This window comes from Choloepus didactylus, chromosome 4 (genome assembly GCF_015220235.1).
Source record: "Choloepus didactylus isolate mChoDid1 chromosome 4, mChoDid1.pri, whole genome shotgun sequence".
NCBI classification, from domain to species: Eukaryota; Metazoa; Chordata; class Mammalia; order Pilosa; family Megalonychidae; genus Choloepus; species Choloepus didactylus.
The window spans coordinates 166437574-166455093 of record NC_051310.1 but is presented as its reverse complement, the minus strand read 5'-3'; the positions used below and the strand labels follow the sequence as shown (position 1 = coordinate 166455093).

The window sequence follows — 17520 nt, the reverse complement described above, 5'->3', positions numbered from 1 at the left end:
ATTAACTTTCTGATCACAAACAGCTCGCTCACTCCCTAGCTAATCCCAGCACTGGTCCTGTGAGCCTTATGCAGTTCATAACCCTCCACTTGGAACACTTCCTTGCTAATATTCTCAACTTTTATTGTTTAGTTGCACCCACCTACCAATAGCCCAATCTGGACTGAATGACCATCACTCTTTCCCACTGCTGCATCTAGGTTGCTGAGGGCTGTTGAAGAAAATCACACATGGATCAGTGCACCACAAACTCATGGTCTCTCTCCAACTCAGCTAGAAGAACCACAGAACTTCCTGGTATTCCCTCCAATTGTTCACAGCCAACCATCTTTTCTTTCCTGATCTCTATTTCAAATCTTCATACTGCAAAGTTCTGTCCTTAAGCATTCCCTCTCACACTCTCAGAAGTCTTGCCTTCTACTTCAGGGAAAATACAGGTCATTATATAGGAAATCTCTTTTAACTTCACATCCACTTTCCCAATGCCTACCACCTCTGCTGACCAATATGTTCCTTCATCCTTACTTCCAATCTCAAAGGAAGGAGGGACACTCCTTCCTGTCTAAAGTTAACCTAGGTTTTGGATCCCCTCTTTCAATCTTTCTTCCCCACACCCTGTTAGGAACCTCTCACCTTCAAATACTTCCTCACTCTCCTTTTGATGTCAACTCCCACAGCTACGTTTTTCTTCTTATGAAACACTACTCATCCTTGGCTTTCATTCTACCTCTTAGCCTGCTCAATCTCAGGTTCTTTTCCTTTTAACTATAAATACTTATAACTCTTAACTTTTTCTTGCTCATAGATTTTTCTGAGAATTTTAGGTACAGTAATGGATCCTCTCCTCAGAAAAAATTTGCCTGTGCACATATCCACATTTTTTTTGCATATAATTATCAGGGGATTCACAGATCTCCCCCAATCCCAGGAAGCCTGTCAATGAACCCCAACTTAGGAGCTACTGCTTTGCTTAAACATTAAAGATAAACCTTGAATTTCCAAGTTTTCCTCAAAAGTCCTCTGGTCAAGGGTCAAAATAAAGAATAGATGGGTTCTGATACTCACTAATATATTAACCTTTTTAAGTCCACAAAGGTTAATATGGTCTCCTCTAGCTGGACCCTGAATATAGTTTATTTTTTAATAGACTATTATATAACTATACCCATTTTAATAAAAATAACTATTTTGAGAGTCATTTTTAAAAAGGCCTACCCTTTACTCTCCCAATGTACAGACTACAAATTACTAGGCATTCCACCTAACATATGTGCTGTTTTTGGTTGATACACTGCAAGTCTGGATTTTTCAGTCCAGAATTTTACAGAGCCAATATTCAACAAATATTTATTAGGCACCTACTATGTTCCAGGCATTGTTCCAAGCACTTTCCATTAAGCAGGCTTTATTCCTGGCAATGTTTCATTAGGATTCTTTGTACCACCCTCTTGCCTTAGAGTCTAAAGAAAAATCTGTCAGGGAACAGTATGAGATTGTTTGCCTCTTTATTTATAGACCAATAAGTCATAATAACATAAGGATTGAAAGATATATATATATATGTCAACTTCAACAGTTAAGGCCTTTAAACCCTCAACTAGCAAAGCCCATGTAGGACCTACTTCATAGCCATAGCTACGTTATCTAATTTTCAAAAGAAAGTAACATGTTTCAGCTGAAATTGTTTCTTGGGTATAAAAATGATCATTTACAGGGGAAAAACAAAAAGAAAAAGTTATGGCTTCTATTCCACAACCCCCTCCCCCCAACCTCAGATCTCTTTTGAAAACTTTTCCCTCAGGATTTTATTATATCTTTGAGGATGCTGAAGTAGGCCTCCAACTCCTCCCCCAACCCCCCTTTACAGAATGAGAAGTTGAACATTAACTTATTTACTGATGTAATCTCTTTTATCCTAACATGGAAGTGGCCTTAAGAGACCATTGGCCTTGTTATCTAATTTGCAAAAGAAAGAAAAAAATATGAATTACTTGTTTTTAACTCAACATGATACATTTTGTTAGATAACTCTAACTTTTTTTGGATTTGTATTTTAAAATCCCATATAAGAAGTAACCTTCGAGTATGCATTATTTGTTCATAGTTTATCTTGGAAGGCATAATTGGGAGTTACATTGTTCAAAGCTAGCAGTGCTAACAGGTGCTTTATTGAGACAGTTTTCTGTCTGAGGCGGGCATTTGGTTATAAATGCTTCAAAAATTTTCCAAGCTAAAATTCACAACAGAGAACACCATGGAGTTTTGATTACTCATTTACCCACGCGTAAAATACTTTCTGATTATAATTTTATCCGTTAGTGAGAAAACTCACAGATTACCTGGAAGGTAAGCAAACGGGTATCCTTCTTATCAGGTTCTTTAATTTTTACAAAAGGACACTGATCCAACCCAGAGCTCCCGCCTTGTCAATGCACATAGTCAATGCTAACCGGCAAGGGAGAAGAGCACACTTGAGGGACCTGTAGAGGAGGATCAACTCAACTCCTCGTCTATACTGTTTTATACTTTTCAGAAGCTCCCGAGAGAAAAACATTTATGGAAGTTTCCCTGAGAGTCCATTCATTCTAATACATCACTGGATCTTCTCCTGTTTCATGATCTCATTGAAGAATCTGATGTAAGTTATGAATCTTCTTCACACCAACACAAACACAAACTTGAGCATACAGTTTTGGGGGATTGGTGGAGAATCATGGACTGCAGGTAATTCACGGGCTGAAGTTTAAAAAACTCTGCTCTATAAATTTTAAAATCTACTCCTGAATTAAGCAAGAGAGAAACACCGATGGATAAATCACATTGGCCTTATACTTAAACGTTTGTTCTGAATTTTACACTGGCACAATTCTACTTGCTTCTGCTGAGACACACTAGAAGGAAGGCCTCCCTATTTACTGTAAAGAAGGTGATGAGGGTGTGTTCATTACATACAGAGTCTTCTTTATGAAAACTGAGGAGTGGTTTGTCTTTTTGGTCTCAGCTCTGTTTCTCCTGAGCATCCAACCCCTTTTTTTAACTTCATGGAAATGGAGTCTTTTTATGGTACTATGCTTCTTTCCCCTGGGCTGCTAGAAAATCCAGGGCCTACCTTTAGCTAGTATTTAAGTCCCTTAATGACATGCATATTTTTTACTCATCACTTCTGACTCCATCTAAATTTAATTGTTCTTATTTTTAATATTTACTTTTAACTTGTTTTATTTTGCCATATTGGGTAGAAAAATCCTTAAATATTTTCTAGAAGGTGAGTGACAAATGAGTTAAAATGTAGGAGACCATTTTACCTGTTTTATCACTGGTGATTTACTCAAGTCTATCTATCTGAATCATTTCCCTTTTTTATTTATTTTTTTTTTTTAGTGACAGTTGTATTTGAGAAAACTCATACTTGAAGGGCTGTAGAATTTTTTAAAGAATTCTTCTTAATATAACATGCATACATGCTTATACTTTTATATATGTTTTTTAAAGAAACCATAAACTAGGATTTTGACCATATTTCCATCTAGATTTCTGCACAGAACTAAATTAAAAACTGGATTATATTTTTCAAAAACTTGCTTCTTCACTTAGAAGAGTTTCATGTTTTTTATATTCGTGAAGCTGTAAGTGCTTACAGGTACGTGAACTTTTCGAAACATCTCAGCCCCCTTGTGTGCATCCATCAGTGCAATATCCTGGGGCGTGGAAACAATCACAGCACCTAAACAAAAAACAAACAGACTTTTAATTCTTTTTAAAATAATACTTCCAAATTGATGTTGCTTACATGCTAAAAGGGCTAGTTACATTAAGTATTTAGGTAATTCATACGAATTTTACATAATTGGATGGCAAAGATGAGGAAACATCTGCTTTGCTCTTGCCTACCTCTGACTCTTCCTTTCCAGAACCACAAGTTACCAGCCAGTGATCAAGATCACAGCTAAATCATCAGAGCCTGCTTCCCATTAAGACAATGTGCTAATTAAACCTATGGACAAGATAAGTCTTTCTTTCAAGAAGTTATTAGTCTACTTGGGGAGACAGACAAATCAAGGATTCTAACACAATGTGCTAAACATTATAGTAGAGATATGAATAGGGTGTTATGGACTTATAAAGGAGGTATAGGAAGGCAGGATAACTAATTCAACCTGAAGGAGGGGATGGTGAAGGTGACAGATAGGGAGGGGAAGAAATAAGGAGACACAACAGAGGAAAGTTTCCAGAAAGAGGTGATACCTAAGCTGAGTCCTAAAAGTCTCTATTAATGAAAACACACTGTGGAGAATAATTTGGTGGGGATCAAATTAGAGGTTGTAGCAAAAATTCCGATGCAAAATGATCGTGTCTTGAACAAAGGCAGCACTGATGTGGATACAGATGGAGACTTTCTTGAGTCTCTACTGTTTCCCTATCGTAACTCCATGGTCTCAGGATATAATATTGTGAAAGAAAAGTACAGTACTTTTTTTTTCTTTAAGTGGAAACTCCAAAGTCCTAGTTATGATTTCAGAGAATATGGATTTCTTAAATTATATGGTTTATTTTCACTAATAACCTGAAAAATAATAAACATGAGCATCTTCTAGAACACTTGGATGACCACGACTTTGTAACTAAATACACACTGCCATGATATTTCAGAGCCCAGACCATTAAGTGGTATAGTTTGTCACAGCTAATGAAAACAGAGGCAGAATTAACAATAAATAACAAATTCTACCAGGTAAAGGTCAAATGATACCAGAGGATTGTCTGAAGGTATATTTAGAAGAAGCGAGAATAGAGAAAAGTGGTGGGAGTATTAAGTTATCACAAAGCACGTGGTAATACAGGCATGCCAAACTCAAAAAGAATCTGTGCAACAGTAGTTAGCTACAAATTCAACTTGCCATTGGCATTTTTGTTTCAACAAAACCTTCATCTTTCACTTTAATGTCCTTAATTTGAATCTTGTTGATTTTATAAGTTTGCTTGTATTTAATTTGATTTTTTTTCATTATATAAGAGGTATACACTGAAGGAATTTATGGTATCTTAAAATACGTCAAGTCAGTATGGGGTATGAACCAGAAGTTCATTTTTCCTTTAAAAGGAGGGTATATTCATTACTCAAGTTTAGGAAACACTAGCTTTGCAATTCAAATAGACCACAATTCAAATTTTGATACCATAGCCAGTGACCTATGTGACTAGGGTAACTGACTTAACCTTCTGAGATTCAGTACCTGCATCTACAAAATGGCATAATCATACTTAGATCAAAGGGTTGAAATAATTAAATGAACTCATGTTCACAGGATGCTTGCCATGATGCCTGGCCACAGAATAAACATGCAATAAACGGTAGCTGTGATTGTTATAGCTAATAATATCATTATCATTATCTTTATGTTATTAATAAAATATATTAAGAATTGCTGGGAAGGTCATTTTCATATTTGCCATCAGGCAGCTTGTCCTACTTTTCAAACTGTTCCATGGATTACTACATCCTTTGTTTTTTATTTACTCTGCCCAAGCTAGTCCAATAGTTCTATCCCCTCTTTTAAAGACTGCTGGAAATCATATCTCTGCAAAAATTACCTTCAACTCTACACATTCAATACATTTCTACATTTTGCCACTGTCTAGACTCTATTATCAATCTGTTTACTATTTGTTTTTCATATCCAGGCATTTGGAAGGGATCCAATGCCACTTCTGACACCATCTAGCTGTGTGACTAACCTTGAACAAATAACTCAGAATCACTTCGGGTCTCAGGTTCCTCACCTGTCAAATAAAAGGATGGACTAGATAGTTCAAGTCTCATCTATAGCTCAAGGTCTGTATTTCTCAAGGTCTCATCTATATCTAGGATTTTATGATTTAGGATTCCCTCTTCTAGTTTCCAAAAACCCACCCTCTTCAATCTGACTGCCTCAGTAATCCCATTTAAGTGAATGTGAAGTATAATCTCCCATAAGAAGTGGGCTCCTCGATATCAAAACAATTGTCTTCAAATGTGAACAAGGAACTCCCTTGGCTATTTATTTCTTCCAGATTCTTTCCTTAACCATATATTGTATTAGCCCTGAAAAGTACCCTTAGCTTTCATATGGTATAAATATGTCATTGTTTTAAATATCATTTGTGGCAGGGGAGCCTAGGGTGGAGAGGCGGTGTGAGGGGGTGAAAGGTGAGCCGAGCTGAAGGAGGGGACGCGCAACCGGGCGCCCCCAGTTTATGGATCGGGGTAAGATGGCGGAGGCAGAAAGCCTGGAGACAGCGGCGGAGCACGAGCGGATCCTGCGAGAGATCGAGAGCACCGACACGGCCTGCATCGGGCCCACGCTCAGGTCTGTCTATGATGGTGAGGAACATGGAAGATTTATGGAGAAGCTTGAAACTCGCATCCGCAATCATGACCGAGAAATTGAGAAAATGTGCAACTTTCATTACCAGGGCTTTGTGGACTCTATAACTGAATTGCTGAAAGTGAGAGGAGAAGCCCAGAAACTCAAAAATCAAGTGACGGATACTAATAGAAAACTTCAGCATGAGGGAAAGGAACTGGTAATAGCAATGGAAGAGCTGAAGCAGTGTCGACTGCAACAGAGAAATATTTCTGCCACTGTTGATAAATTAATGCTGTGTCTTCCAGTCCTGGAGATGTACAGCAAACTGAGGGATCAGATGAAGACTAAAAGGCATTATCCTGCATTGAAAACCCTGGAACATCTAGAGCATACGTATCTGCCTCAAGTAAGCCATTATCGATTCTGCAAGGTGATGGTGGACAACATCCCCAAGCTAAGAGAAGAAATAAAGGATGTTTCTATGTCTGATCTCAAAGACTTTTTGGAGAGCATCCGCAAACATTCAGACAAAATTGGAGAAACTGCCATGAAGCAAGTAGGTCTTGGGTTTCTGATAGGTTGGCTGTTGATTTTACAAGTATTCAGTTAACACAGGTTTCCCTTTGCCAAGTATCTTAATTGTTGCTTATCTTGTCATTTTAGGGAAGTCCATCTTTATGGGGACATCTATTTAAAAATGTTCTTTTTAAAACATTTTCTTAATAGAGCATGAACTATGGATTAGTATATTGTTTTGATCTGTGGATGTTTAGTAAATACTAATCAAATGTGATGGTTTATATTGGGAATTTGAAGAGGTTTTCTAGGTTTTGAATACCTTCCCTGACTTTGAATGTAATTTGGAGAGCAGAAGGTTTTAAAGTTTCCTTCTGGTTAATGACCAAAATTGTGCTACATGTACATTTGGTTGAGTATTGACTATGTAAGCAAGATATCTGTTATATTTGAATATTTCCATAATTGTTTTTTCTGATATCAATGAAAAATGGCCTATTGGGAAAAACTGTGAATTTTCATCACAGAAAGGGATTTATTTACAGCTTATAATTAACAAATGTATTAGAAATGTTTAGATTTTTTTTTTCTTTAACTATCTTCATCTCTAAGTCACCAAAGCCACAAGGAACATCTGGATTTATTTTGTCATTATGAATAAAAGAACAGTAATGATTTACAGTACTATTTGCTTTTTTGAAATTTGTCACATTGATTTTATTGAAATTTCTTAGTATACCTGAAAAAAAAAAATATATCATTTGTCTACTATTTGTATTTCTACTACCCCATATAGCTCATGGGCAGATAAGACTTTCTCATCTTTTTATCAAACAAAACTAATAGCACAATGCCTTGTACAAAACTTGTACTTAATGAAAGACTGGTGATTTAAAGAATCTTCCTATATTTTCAGAATCATCTATTCTAGATTACTCCAGCATGAATTCTTAGTTTGGTAACTCCTTAAACTAAGAGTTAAGAGCTTGGAATTCTAGTTTTGTTGACTGTTAATATACTATATAGCTTTGAATAGTCCACTAAATCTCAATACATCTCAATTAACTCCTTTATAAAATGAACCTATTTCCATTGACCCTATTTATGTAATGTAAAGAGTTGTTCTATTAAAAAAGAATGTAAAAGCATTATAAAAATGTTCTATGACATTATTTTGATAGTTATAAGATCACAGAGAGAGGAATTAAAGTGACCTGGTTTTCTCTGTATTTAATCCTAACTCAAACAAGCATCCATGACATCTGAGTGTCTCTGTAGAGTAGTGTGAATGGCACCATTCATACATCAGTTAACAACTTTTGGGCAAGACAATAATCATCTTCCACGTCCCATCAAATGCTCACAAAAGATGCAAACATTCCATTATAACTATTACCACACTTACAGATTTTTTGGAGTAAGATTTTTTTTTGCTGTAACATATGTTCTTAACTAATGGTTAAGGCCTTAATCACACTGTCCTGAAAAAATTTTTTCTTGACCTTCCTGAAGAATGCAAAGATTGGCCCATAAATAAATCACTACCTCTTTTGTTGTACCAAATTTGATATATCTCTTGAGTAAACTATAAAATACCCTTATATTAAGATGGCCCTACAATGACCCTTAGAATTTAAATAAGTAAATCAAGCACAAACAAACAACAAACGAAACCTCCAGCAAAATTAGGTTTAATCATTAGATCAAAGTAAGCATCACAACCTGGATTTTTAAATTTTAAAGGAATCACTTTTTTTCTTGTCAATGTATCTCTCAGCTTAAAATATGGTCTCTAAAACCTAATATTACATTTTATCTTTATAGTTCTTGGCTTTCTGCTCGGTAAACTTAAATTTTTCTCATGGCTCATGGAACATGACCAATATGTAATAGCCTAGAATGTCCCCCCTTAACATCACTGATGATATCACTTCAGTTCTCCTGTGATTGAAGGTTTGTTAGAAAACTTGTGCTCCCTCTACTGACCATAAGGAGATGTCAACAGTAAAAAAAACAATATTTACTTGGCAATAAATGATATTGTTACCTAGGGAAAAAACACGATACCATAAAACACCAATCTCAAGAATCCCATAGGGAATTCTCTAGTCCATTTTCTAGGATAAATATCTAAGATTTAGCAATTAAATAACATCTTTTAAAATGCTATTTCCCAAGTTATAACCTTTTTAAAAGACTTTTTATCAGTTCAAATTTATTATTAAAGGTTAACTGTCTGGAGGATTCTGGCAAATCTGTAAACATCCCAAAAAATAATTATCTAGAGGATTGTCTTAATTGTTAATTCTCTTGACAATGAAGAGGAAAATCTATTTATAACTGCATATCTGGATTTGGGACATAGCAGAGTAGTTAAACATTTAAAACTGATTATTCCAGGTGTTAGACTAATTATAATTACACCATGTGGAAATATTAGACTATGCTGTTCTAAGTCTCTAGGGCATAAACTGTATCTAATTCCCTCGCTTGATTGAAAACTTCAGTATTGGTGCCTAACAAATATTTAAAACAAAATTGGCTAAGAATTAGGTGAGGGCTGAGAGAACCTAAGATGGCGGCTAGGTGAGACAGGGCAAAAAAACACCTCCATGAAAAATACTAGATAAAAACCAGAAAGTGACCCAGAATACCACTTCCAGTGATGCACCAACTGGACAAGGTCTGCTAAATCTACAGGGACCGTGCATTTGGTGAAACCGGGAGTCTGCATTCTGAAACGAGTGAGTAAGCTGGCTGAAAGTCCCGCGGCCCTGCTGTGGTGTGGGGAAACTGTGTGTTGGCGTTTGGAGACGGACTAGTTCTTTTAAAAAAAAAAAAAACAAAAAAAACCCGGGAGCGGCTGCAGATACGGCAGTGAGGACCGCGCAGTGAAGCACTGCAGAAGCTGTAGTCAATGCCTCGGTGTCTGGTGTGGAGGATAGCCCTCCCCACACCCACTGCTGATTGTCCCGGGGCCAGAGGTACAGAGGGGAGAGCCAAAAGGAGAAAGAAACCGCACCCCTTGCAGCCAGCTTCCTGGTGTGCTGGCAACACTCCTGCCCGGGGCCGAGCTGTGCGAAGCCAGGGGTGGGGGGTGGGGGTTGAGATGCCCCGTTCAGTCATTTTTGCATCAGGCTGGGAGTGTCCCTGCATGGCCCAGCGGCCCGGGGCTTCCCTTCAGGGAAGGCGTACACTTGTGATGTAGCATAGCCTTCCCACAGCAGAGGTCCTGGAAGATCACAGCTATCAAACAAAGCAAATGCCAAGAGGCCAAAAACAACAGAAAATCTTAAAGCATTTGCTAAAACCAGATGATATGGAAAACCCAATCCCAAACAACCAAATCAAACGATAGGAGGAGACACAGTACTTGGCGCAATTAATCAAAGGACTACAGACAAAGAATGAGAGCACGGCAAAGGATATAAAGGACATGAAGAAGAACATGGCACAGGATATAAAGGACATAAAGAAGACCCTAGAAGAGCATAAAGAAGAAATTGCAAGAGCAAATAAAAAAACAGAAGATCTTATGGAAATAAAAGAAACTGTTGGCCAAATTAAAAAGACTCTGGATACTCATAATACAAGATTAGAGGAAGTTGAACAACAACTCAGTGTCCTAGAAGACCCCAGAAAAGAAAATGAAAGAACAAAAGAAAGAATGGAGAAAAAAATCAAAAAAATCGAAATGGATCTCAGGGGTATGATAGATAAAATAAAATGTCCAAATATAAGACTCATTGGTGTCCCAGAAGGGGAAGAGAAGGGTAAAGGTCTAGAAAGAGTATTCAAAGAAATTGTTGGGGAAAACTTCCCAAACCTTCTACACAATATAAATACACAAAGCATAAATGCCCAGCGAACTCCAAATAGAATAAACCCAAATAAACCCACTCCAAGACATATTCTGATCAGACTGTCAAATACTGAAGAGAAGGAGCAAATTCTGAAAGCAGCAAGAGAAAAGCAATTCACCACATACAAAGGAAACAACATAAGACTAAGTAGTGACTACTCAGTGGCCACCATGGAGGCAAGAAGGCAGTGGCATGACATATTTAAAATTCTCAGAGAGAAAAATTTCCAATCAAGAATACTTTATCCAGCAAAACTCTCCTTCAAATTTGAGGGAGGGCTTAAATTCTTCACAGATAAACAAATGCTGAGAGATTCTGCCAATAAAAGACCTGCCCTATGTCAGACACTAAAGGGAACCCTACTGACAGAGAAACAAAGAAAGGAGAGAGAGATATAGAGAATTTTAACAGACATATATAGAACCTTACATCCCAAATCACCAGCACACACATTTTTCTCTAGTGATCACGGATCTTTCTCCAGAATAGACCATATGCTGGGACATAAAACAAGCCTCAATAAATTAATAAAAAAAACAATTGAATATATTCAAAGCACATTCTCTGATGACAAAGGAATACAAATAGAAGTCAATAATTTTTGATTTGTAACTCCACTATTTACTTCCTACATGATATAAAATATACAAACTCTAATGACAAATCAGTGGTTTTTGACTCAATGTAAAATATGTAATTTTTAACAAGAGCTATACAAAGGCGGGGGAATGGAGGAGTATAGAAACATAGTTTACATGTCCTATTGAAGTTAAGTTGGTATCAAAGAAAAACAAGATTGTTATGGATTTAAGAGGTTAAATTTAAGCCCCACAGTAAACACAAAGCAATTATCAGAGAATATGACCATAGAGATGAAAAGTAGAGTATGGGCTATGAGAAGTGAGGGAAACGGCAATGGGGAGTTAATAAATGAGTGTAGGGTTGCTGTTTGAGGTGAAGGGAAACTTCTAGTAATGGATGGTGGGAAGGTGATAGCATTACAACATTCTAAATGTGATTAATCCCACTAATGGAATGCTAGGGAGGGGGTGGAATGGGAAGATTTAGGCTGTATATATGTTTCCACAATTGAAAAAAAAAAAAACAGTCTCAATAGATGACAACTGAATGCCAAGGATGATCCTGGATGGGATCTGAGGGTGGAGGACAGGAGGCTCAAAGGGACACAGCTGGGACATAAGGGAACAAAAAAAAAGGAAATACAGAATTGCAAGCTTTGTATCAATGTTGAATTTCTTGAACTTCTTAGCTGTGCTTAATGGGATTGCATAAAAGAATGTTCTTGTTCATGGGAAATGTATATGTGAATTATAGTGTTTGTTCAAGGATGTGTGCAGCTTGCTCTCATATGTTCAGAAGACAGAGCAATAGATGATGGATGATAGATAGGGAGGGAGGGAAAGAAAGAAATGGTGTGACAGCAAGTTAAAGTTGATGGATCGGGATATTGGGGGTGGGGGGTCAGGGTATGCTGTGTATGGGGTTTGTATTGTTTTTTTTTGTTTGTTTTGTTTTTGTAATCCTCATTTTATTGAGATATATTCACATACCACGCAGTCATACAAAACAAATTGTACTTTCGATTGTTTACAGTACCATTACATAGTGGTACATTCATCACCCAAATCAATCCCTGACACTTTCATTAGCACACACACAAAAATAACAAGAATAATAATTAGAGTGAAAAAGAGCAATTGAAGTAAAAAAGAACACTGGGTACCTTTGTCTGTTTGTTTCCTTCCCCTATTTTTCTACTCATCCATCCATAAACTAGACAAGGTGGAGTGTGGTCCTTATGGCTTTTCCAATCCCATTGTCACCCCTCATAAGCTACATTTTTATACAACTGTCTTCGAGATTCATGGGTTCTGGGTTGTAGTTTGATAGTTTCAGGTATCCACCACCAGCTACCCCAATTCTTTAGAACCTAAAAAGGGTTGTCTAAAGTGTGCATAAGAGTGCCCACCAGAGTGACCTCTCGGCTCCTTTTGGAATCTCTCTGCCACTGAAGCTTATTTCATTTCCTTTCACATCCCCCTTTTGGTCAAGAAGACGTTCTCCGTCCCACGATGCCAGGTCTACATTCCTCCCCGGGAGTCATATTCCACGTTGCCAGGGAGATTCACTCCCCTGGGTGTCTGATCCCACGTAGGGGGGAGGGCAGTGATTTCGCCTTTCAAGTTGGCTTAGCTAGAGAGAGAGGGCCACATCTGAGCAACAAAGAGGCATTCGGGAGGAGGCTCTTAGGCACAATTATAGGGAGGCCTAGCCTCTCCTTTGTGGCAACCGTCTTCCCAAGGGTAAAACCTATGGTAGAGGGCTCAACCCATCAAACCACCAGTCCCCTATGTCTGTGGTCATGTTAGCAACCATCAAGGTGGGGTGAGGATCGGGGTATTGGGGGTGGGGGGTCAGGGTATGCTGTGTATGGGGTTTGTATTGTTTTTGCAACAGTTCCTGTAACTTTGAATTTATTTGAAAACAAAAATTAAAAAAAAATTGGCTAAGAATTATACCTGGAGGAATAATTCTGTACCCTACAGCTCTTGAGAAAATCAATGCAAAGTCAACAAAGACTTAAAAAAGAACATATTAATTGACAATCTTAATGCTCACAGTGCTCTAATATTTAGTGTTGCTGATTCTCCTTGATTTATTTAGAGATTTATCTGCAACATAAGAAAATAATATTTCAATTCTGCTGGCTTAATATAAACAAAACCATACATATTATACAATTGTTTATTAACTTTAAAGTAAACTGGCTTTGGTATATTTTAGTTCTCTCGTCTTCTCTGTCACCCCAAATTTCCTGGATTATAAACATTATTTGCTGAAGGATTAAGAAATGCACATTAATATTAATATCAACTTAAGCAAAAGATGATTTAAAAGGTGAATTTACCTCAAAAGTACCCACAGACCATGTTTCAACAGGAATATAAATAATACTTTGATGAATCACTGTTTTGGACTCTTTGTTCCCTTCCAACAGAGAATTGACTACAGTCATAAAGGGAAAGTGTTTTTTAATTTAAAGATCAGTCTTATTTTGTTCACTTCAGAAATGAGTTTTATTATAGGAAATTATGTCAATAGCTGCCAAAAGTAAGTATAAGAACACTAATGAGTGAAAACCACTGTATTTCAAAGTTACTGGTGAGAGTGAGAGCATGTACACTTTGGAACTTTTAAGAATTCAAATTTGTCAAAGGAATCTGGATAAAGATCTCCAGTTTAGAGACAAAATCTGTGTCTTCAATATAATGGAATCAACAAGTAACAGACTTCCAATAGCCTCACTTTAATGATACTGCAAAGAATGAACCAGGGTCATCCAGACTGTATTCACTAAGGAACCACTGAGGACAAGTGATGTATTCAGAAGTTTTAAAGAGCTTTGGTCCCTTTATCCAGTGTATGGCCAGATAAGTAAGAAATCAGAGACAAAATATAAATAAATAATGGGGGGTGGGGGTGGGATAAGGGGCATGGGGTGTTCTGAGTATTCTTTTTAAATTTTTATTCTTATTTTTATTTTATTATTTTTGGAATAATGAAAATGTTCAAAATTGATTGTGTTGATAAATGCACAACTATATGATGATACTGTGAACCACTGACTGTACACTTTGGATGATTATCTGGTATGTGAATATATCTCAATAAAATTGCATTTAAAAAAAAAAAAAGCTTTGGCTAGAACCAGGCAGATCTTCTGTGCTCTTTCTCACTCATTCATACTCTTGCTCATTTGTACTCTCTCTCTGATTCTTGCTTTCTCTCTGTCTCTCTATCTGATATTCCTAGTAAAGATAAAATCCCCTGTTTCTTTCCAGTTGAAACCATCTGTATGTTAACCATTAAACATCTCGGGAAGCCTTCTGAGACGGCCGTCTCTGATATTTCACATTTAATTTTATAAGTTTGAATTCTAATATAACAAGGACTGTGCTAGTTTGAATGTATTATGTCCCCCAAAATACCATTATCTTTGATGTAATCTTGTGTGGGCAGCTGTATCAGTGTTAATTAGTTTGTAATTCTTTGAGTGTTTCCATGGAGATGCGACCCACCCAACTGTGGATGATGACTCTGATTGGATAGTTTCCATGGAGGTGTGGCCCCACCCATTCAGCATGGGCCTTGATTAATTTACTAAAGTGCTATATAAGCTCAGACAGAAGGAGCGAGCTTGCTATAGCCAATAGAGACACTTTGAAGAATGCACAGGAGATGAGAGAAGAGCTGCAGATGACAGACAGTTTGAAGATGGCTGCTGAAAGCAGACTCTTGCTCCAGAGAAGCTAAGAGAGGACAAATACCCCAAGAGCAACTAAGAGTGACATTTTTGAGGAGCTGAAGCCTAGAGAGGAATATCCTGGGAGAAAGCCATTTTGAAACCAGAACTTGGAGCAGACATCAGCCATGTGCCTTCCCAGCTAACAGAGGTTTTCCAGATGCCACTGGCCATCCTCCAGTGAAGGTACCCAATTGTTGATGTGTTACCTTGGACATTTATGGCCTTAAGACTGTAACTTTGCAACCAAATAAACCCCCTTTATAAAAGCCAATCCATTTCTGGTGTTTTGCATTCCGGCAGCATTAGAAAACTAGAACAAGGACTGAAGTCTCAGGCTGAAATATCTGGAATTTCCTAAAAGATAAACCCCTAGAATATAGTTTCTAGTCTTCAGCAGTTAGCTGGATTTGTGTAACAACAAAACAAATTTATTTTGAAAAGTATTTTTATAATTTGATGAATAAACAATAATTCCCTTGTACACCATTTAATTCTTGCCAAGTATCCATTAATTATAACTCTGTTCAACATTTGTAAGGAAAGACAGTATACCCGGAAGAAGATCAAAACTGACTGTCACCTTAAGGTTCCATTTTGGAAACTGAAAACATAAATGAGTATGCAATATCCCTGAATACTAGGAAAAGGTATGACATAAGTCTTCCATCTTTAAAGTATACCATGTTTCTGGCTTTACAGTTTGAGGTCATTATAAATTGTAAAATTATTGGGGAAATGTAGCACTAAAATCCAAGTAGCCAAATAGTTAGATACCTTTCAAGAATCTCTCTTGTAAGTTTGAAAACATTTAAGAAGGAAAAAAATAGCAGTGATTTGAAAATACAAAGATTTTATTTCATTTACCTAAGAAAAATTACTATGTTCCTTTTGATTTGAAAGAATAGATACTACACAACCAAGTAGACTATTTCAAGTAATGGCCTATGATCATTCACTATCTAACATGGCAACAGTGGTTCTTATTCTCCATTTATAAATTTTCATATTATAAAAACCACTGTCCAAATTGGCAGTCAAAGAGAGTTAACATGAAAGAGATAATTGAGCAGGCCAAGGGAAGTTTTGATAAAGGAAAAATACTAGCATGGACATGTACAGATTTTTCTTAAGAATCTTTGCGGAGTAAACTAATAGAAGTTCAGACATTGAGGCAAATAGGTCCACACTTTCCATGAGCAATAAATGCCTTTCACTTTAAACAATAACTGAAATATCAAGATGGCTTAACTTAAAACTCCTACTCCATCACATTTAAATGAATGAGAAACAGGCTTCTGGTTTTCCAGACACAATTTTATGGGACATCCATCATTTTCATAATGTAACACTAGTCTTCCAGTGCAGCTTCTCGAGTCATTTATACTCAGGATATTAACTAGGTGACTACTTTGCCATACACAGTAGCTTCTACCTCTCCAGGAGATAAGAAATCAAAATGGGATCCACACTGGGAAAGCTGACTGCTTTCTGTGCCACTTTGTGATTCCCCAGAAGAAAAAGAGGGGATAAAGAAGGGACCATGATGGCTCCCGTGTCAGCCAGTCTTTGCCCCTATTAGTATAAGAATAATTTCCAAAATTTTCATTACTGTATCAATCTTTATTTAATAAAGTGAAGGGGACCTGTTTTTTCCACAACTCTATCTTATCAAAATAAATTCTTCCATCCATTACTCCCTACTGCACAAAATATACTGGCATCACTGCTTATTTTGTTCAAAAGTTTGATGACAATACAATTTGCCTTAAGATAGCATGGATTTTCACTAATTTACTGTACTACTGGTGTCTCTGTTAGCTTGCAAACTTTTAGAGGGCAGAAATCCTGTCCCCTTGCTTTGTATTTCATCTACCACAAGCCATTAATTACTAATTTTAATGACGGCTGTGAAGAAGAGAAGTTGTGCTCGTTATTTTCCTCTAGCTATTACCCACTCACTCCCACCTCCAGGCTTGCCCAGATCCATTCTCTACCCTTCTCTGTCCTGATCAGTATCGCTGTAGCTGACCTCTGTGGACTATAGCACCTGAGTTTCCTTGCCCTTTGGTTTCCAGTGGGAATCTGCCACTAGGAACTGCTAGTAGGAGATGAGACCGTGGAAGGAGAAAAAGGTTGTAGTATTAACACCCTTTTCACACACGGCTCCCTCCCTGCCTTGTTCTGGTAGCGGCTGTGTGCCTCTATGGCCACAACTCCCATCAGGCAGCCCCCTTACCGGGTCTCAGCAGTTAATTCAACTAACACAGTTCACTCCCCTTGTTCCTTCAGGCTAAGGGGCAGTAATAACTTCTATTGTCACTAGTCGTTGGGTGCTTCACCATCCCTTGTTGGTTTCCTTGCTGCTGCCCACACCTCTGTAAGTAGGCCCTTCATTAAATTCTCTTCTGTTAACTCCTTTTAAGGTGTGCCAACAGTTTCCTGTCAGGACCCTGACTAATATTATACC

The 17520-nt window shown here is 37.4% G+C and overlaps 1 protein-coding gene across 9 annotated transcripts in view; it reads right to left on the bottom strand.

The window, feature by feature from the left end:
• The window catches only part of NUBPL (nucleotide binding protein like), a 626527-nt gene that overhangs the window by 221458 nt on the left and 387549 nt on the right, over positions 1–17520 (bottom strand). For all 9 annotated transcript variants that reach the window (XM_037834762.1, XM_037834763.1, XM_037834758.1 and 6 more), the window contains one exon: positions 3639–3724. In XM_037834762.1, the coding sequence (XP_037690690.1) occupies positions 3639–3724 (86 nt within the window). The remainder of the gene's footprint in view (positions 1–3638; positions 3725–17520) is intronic.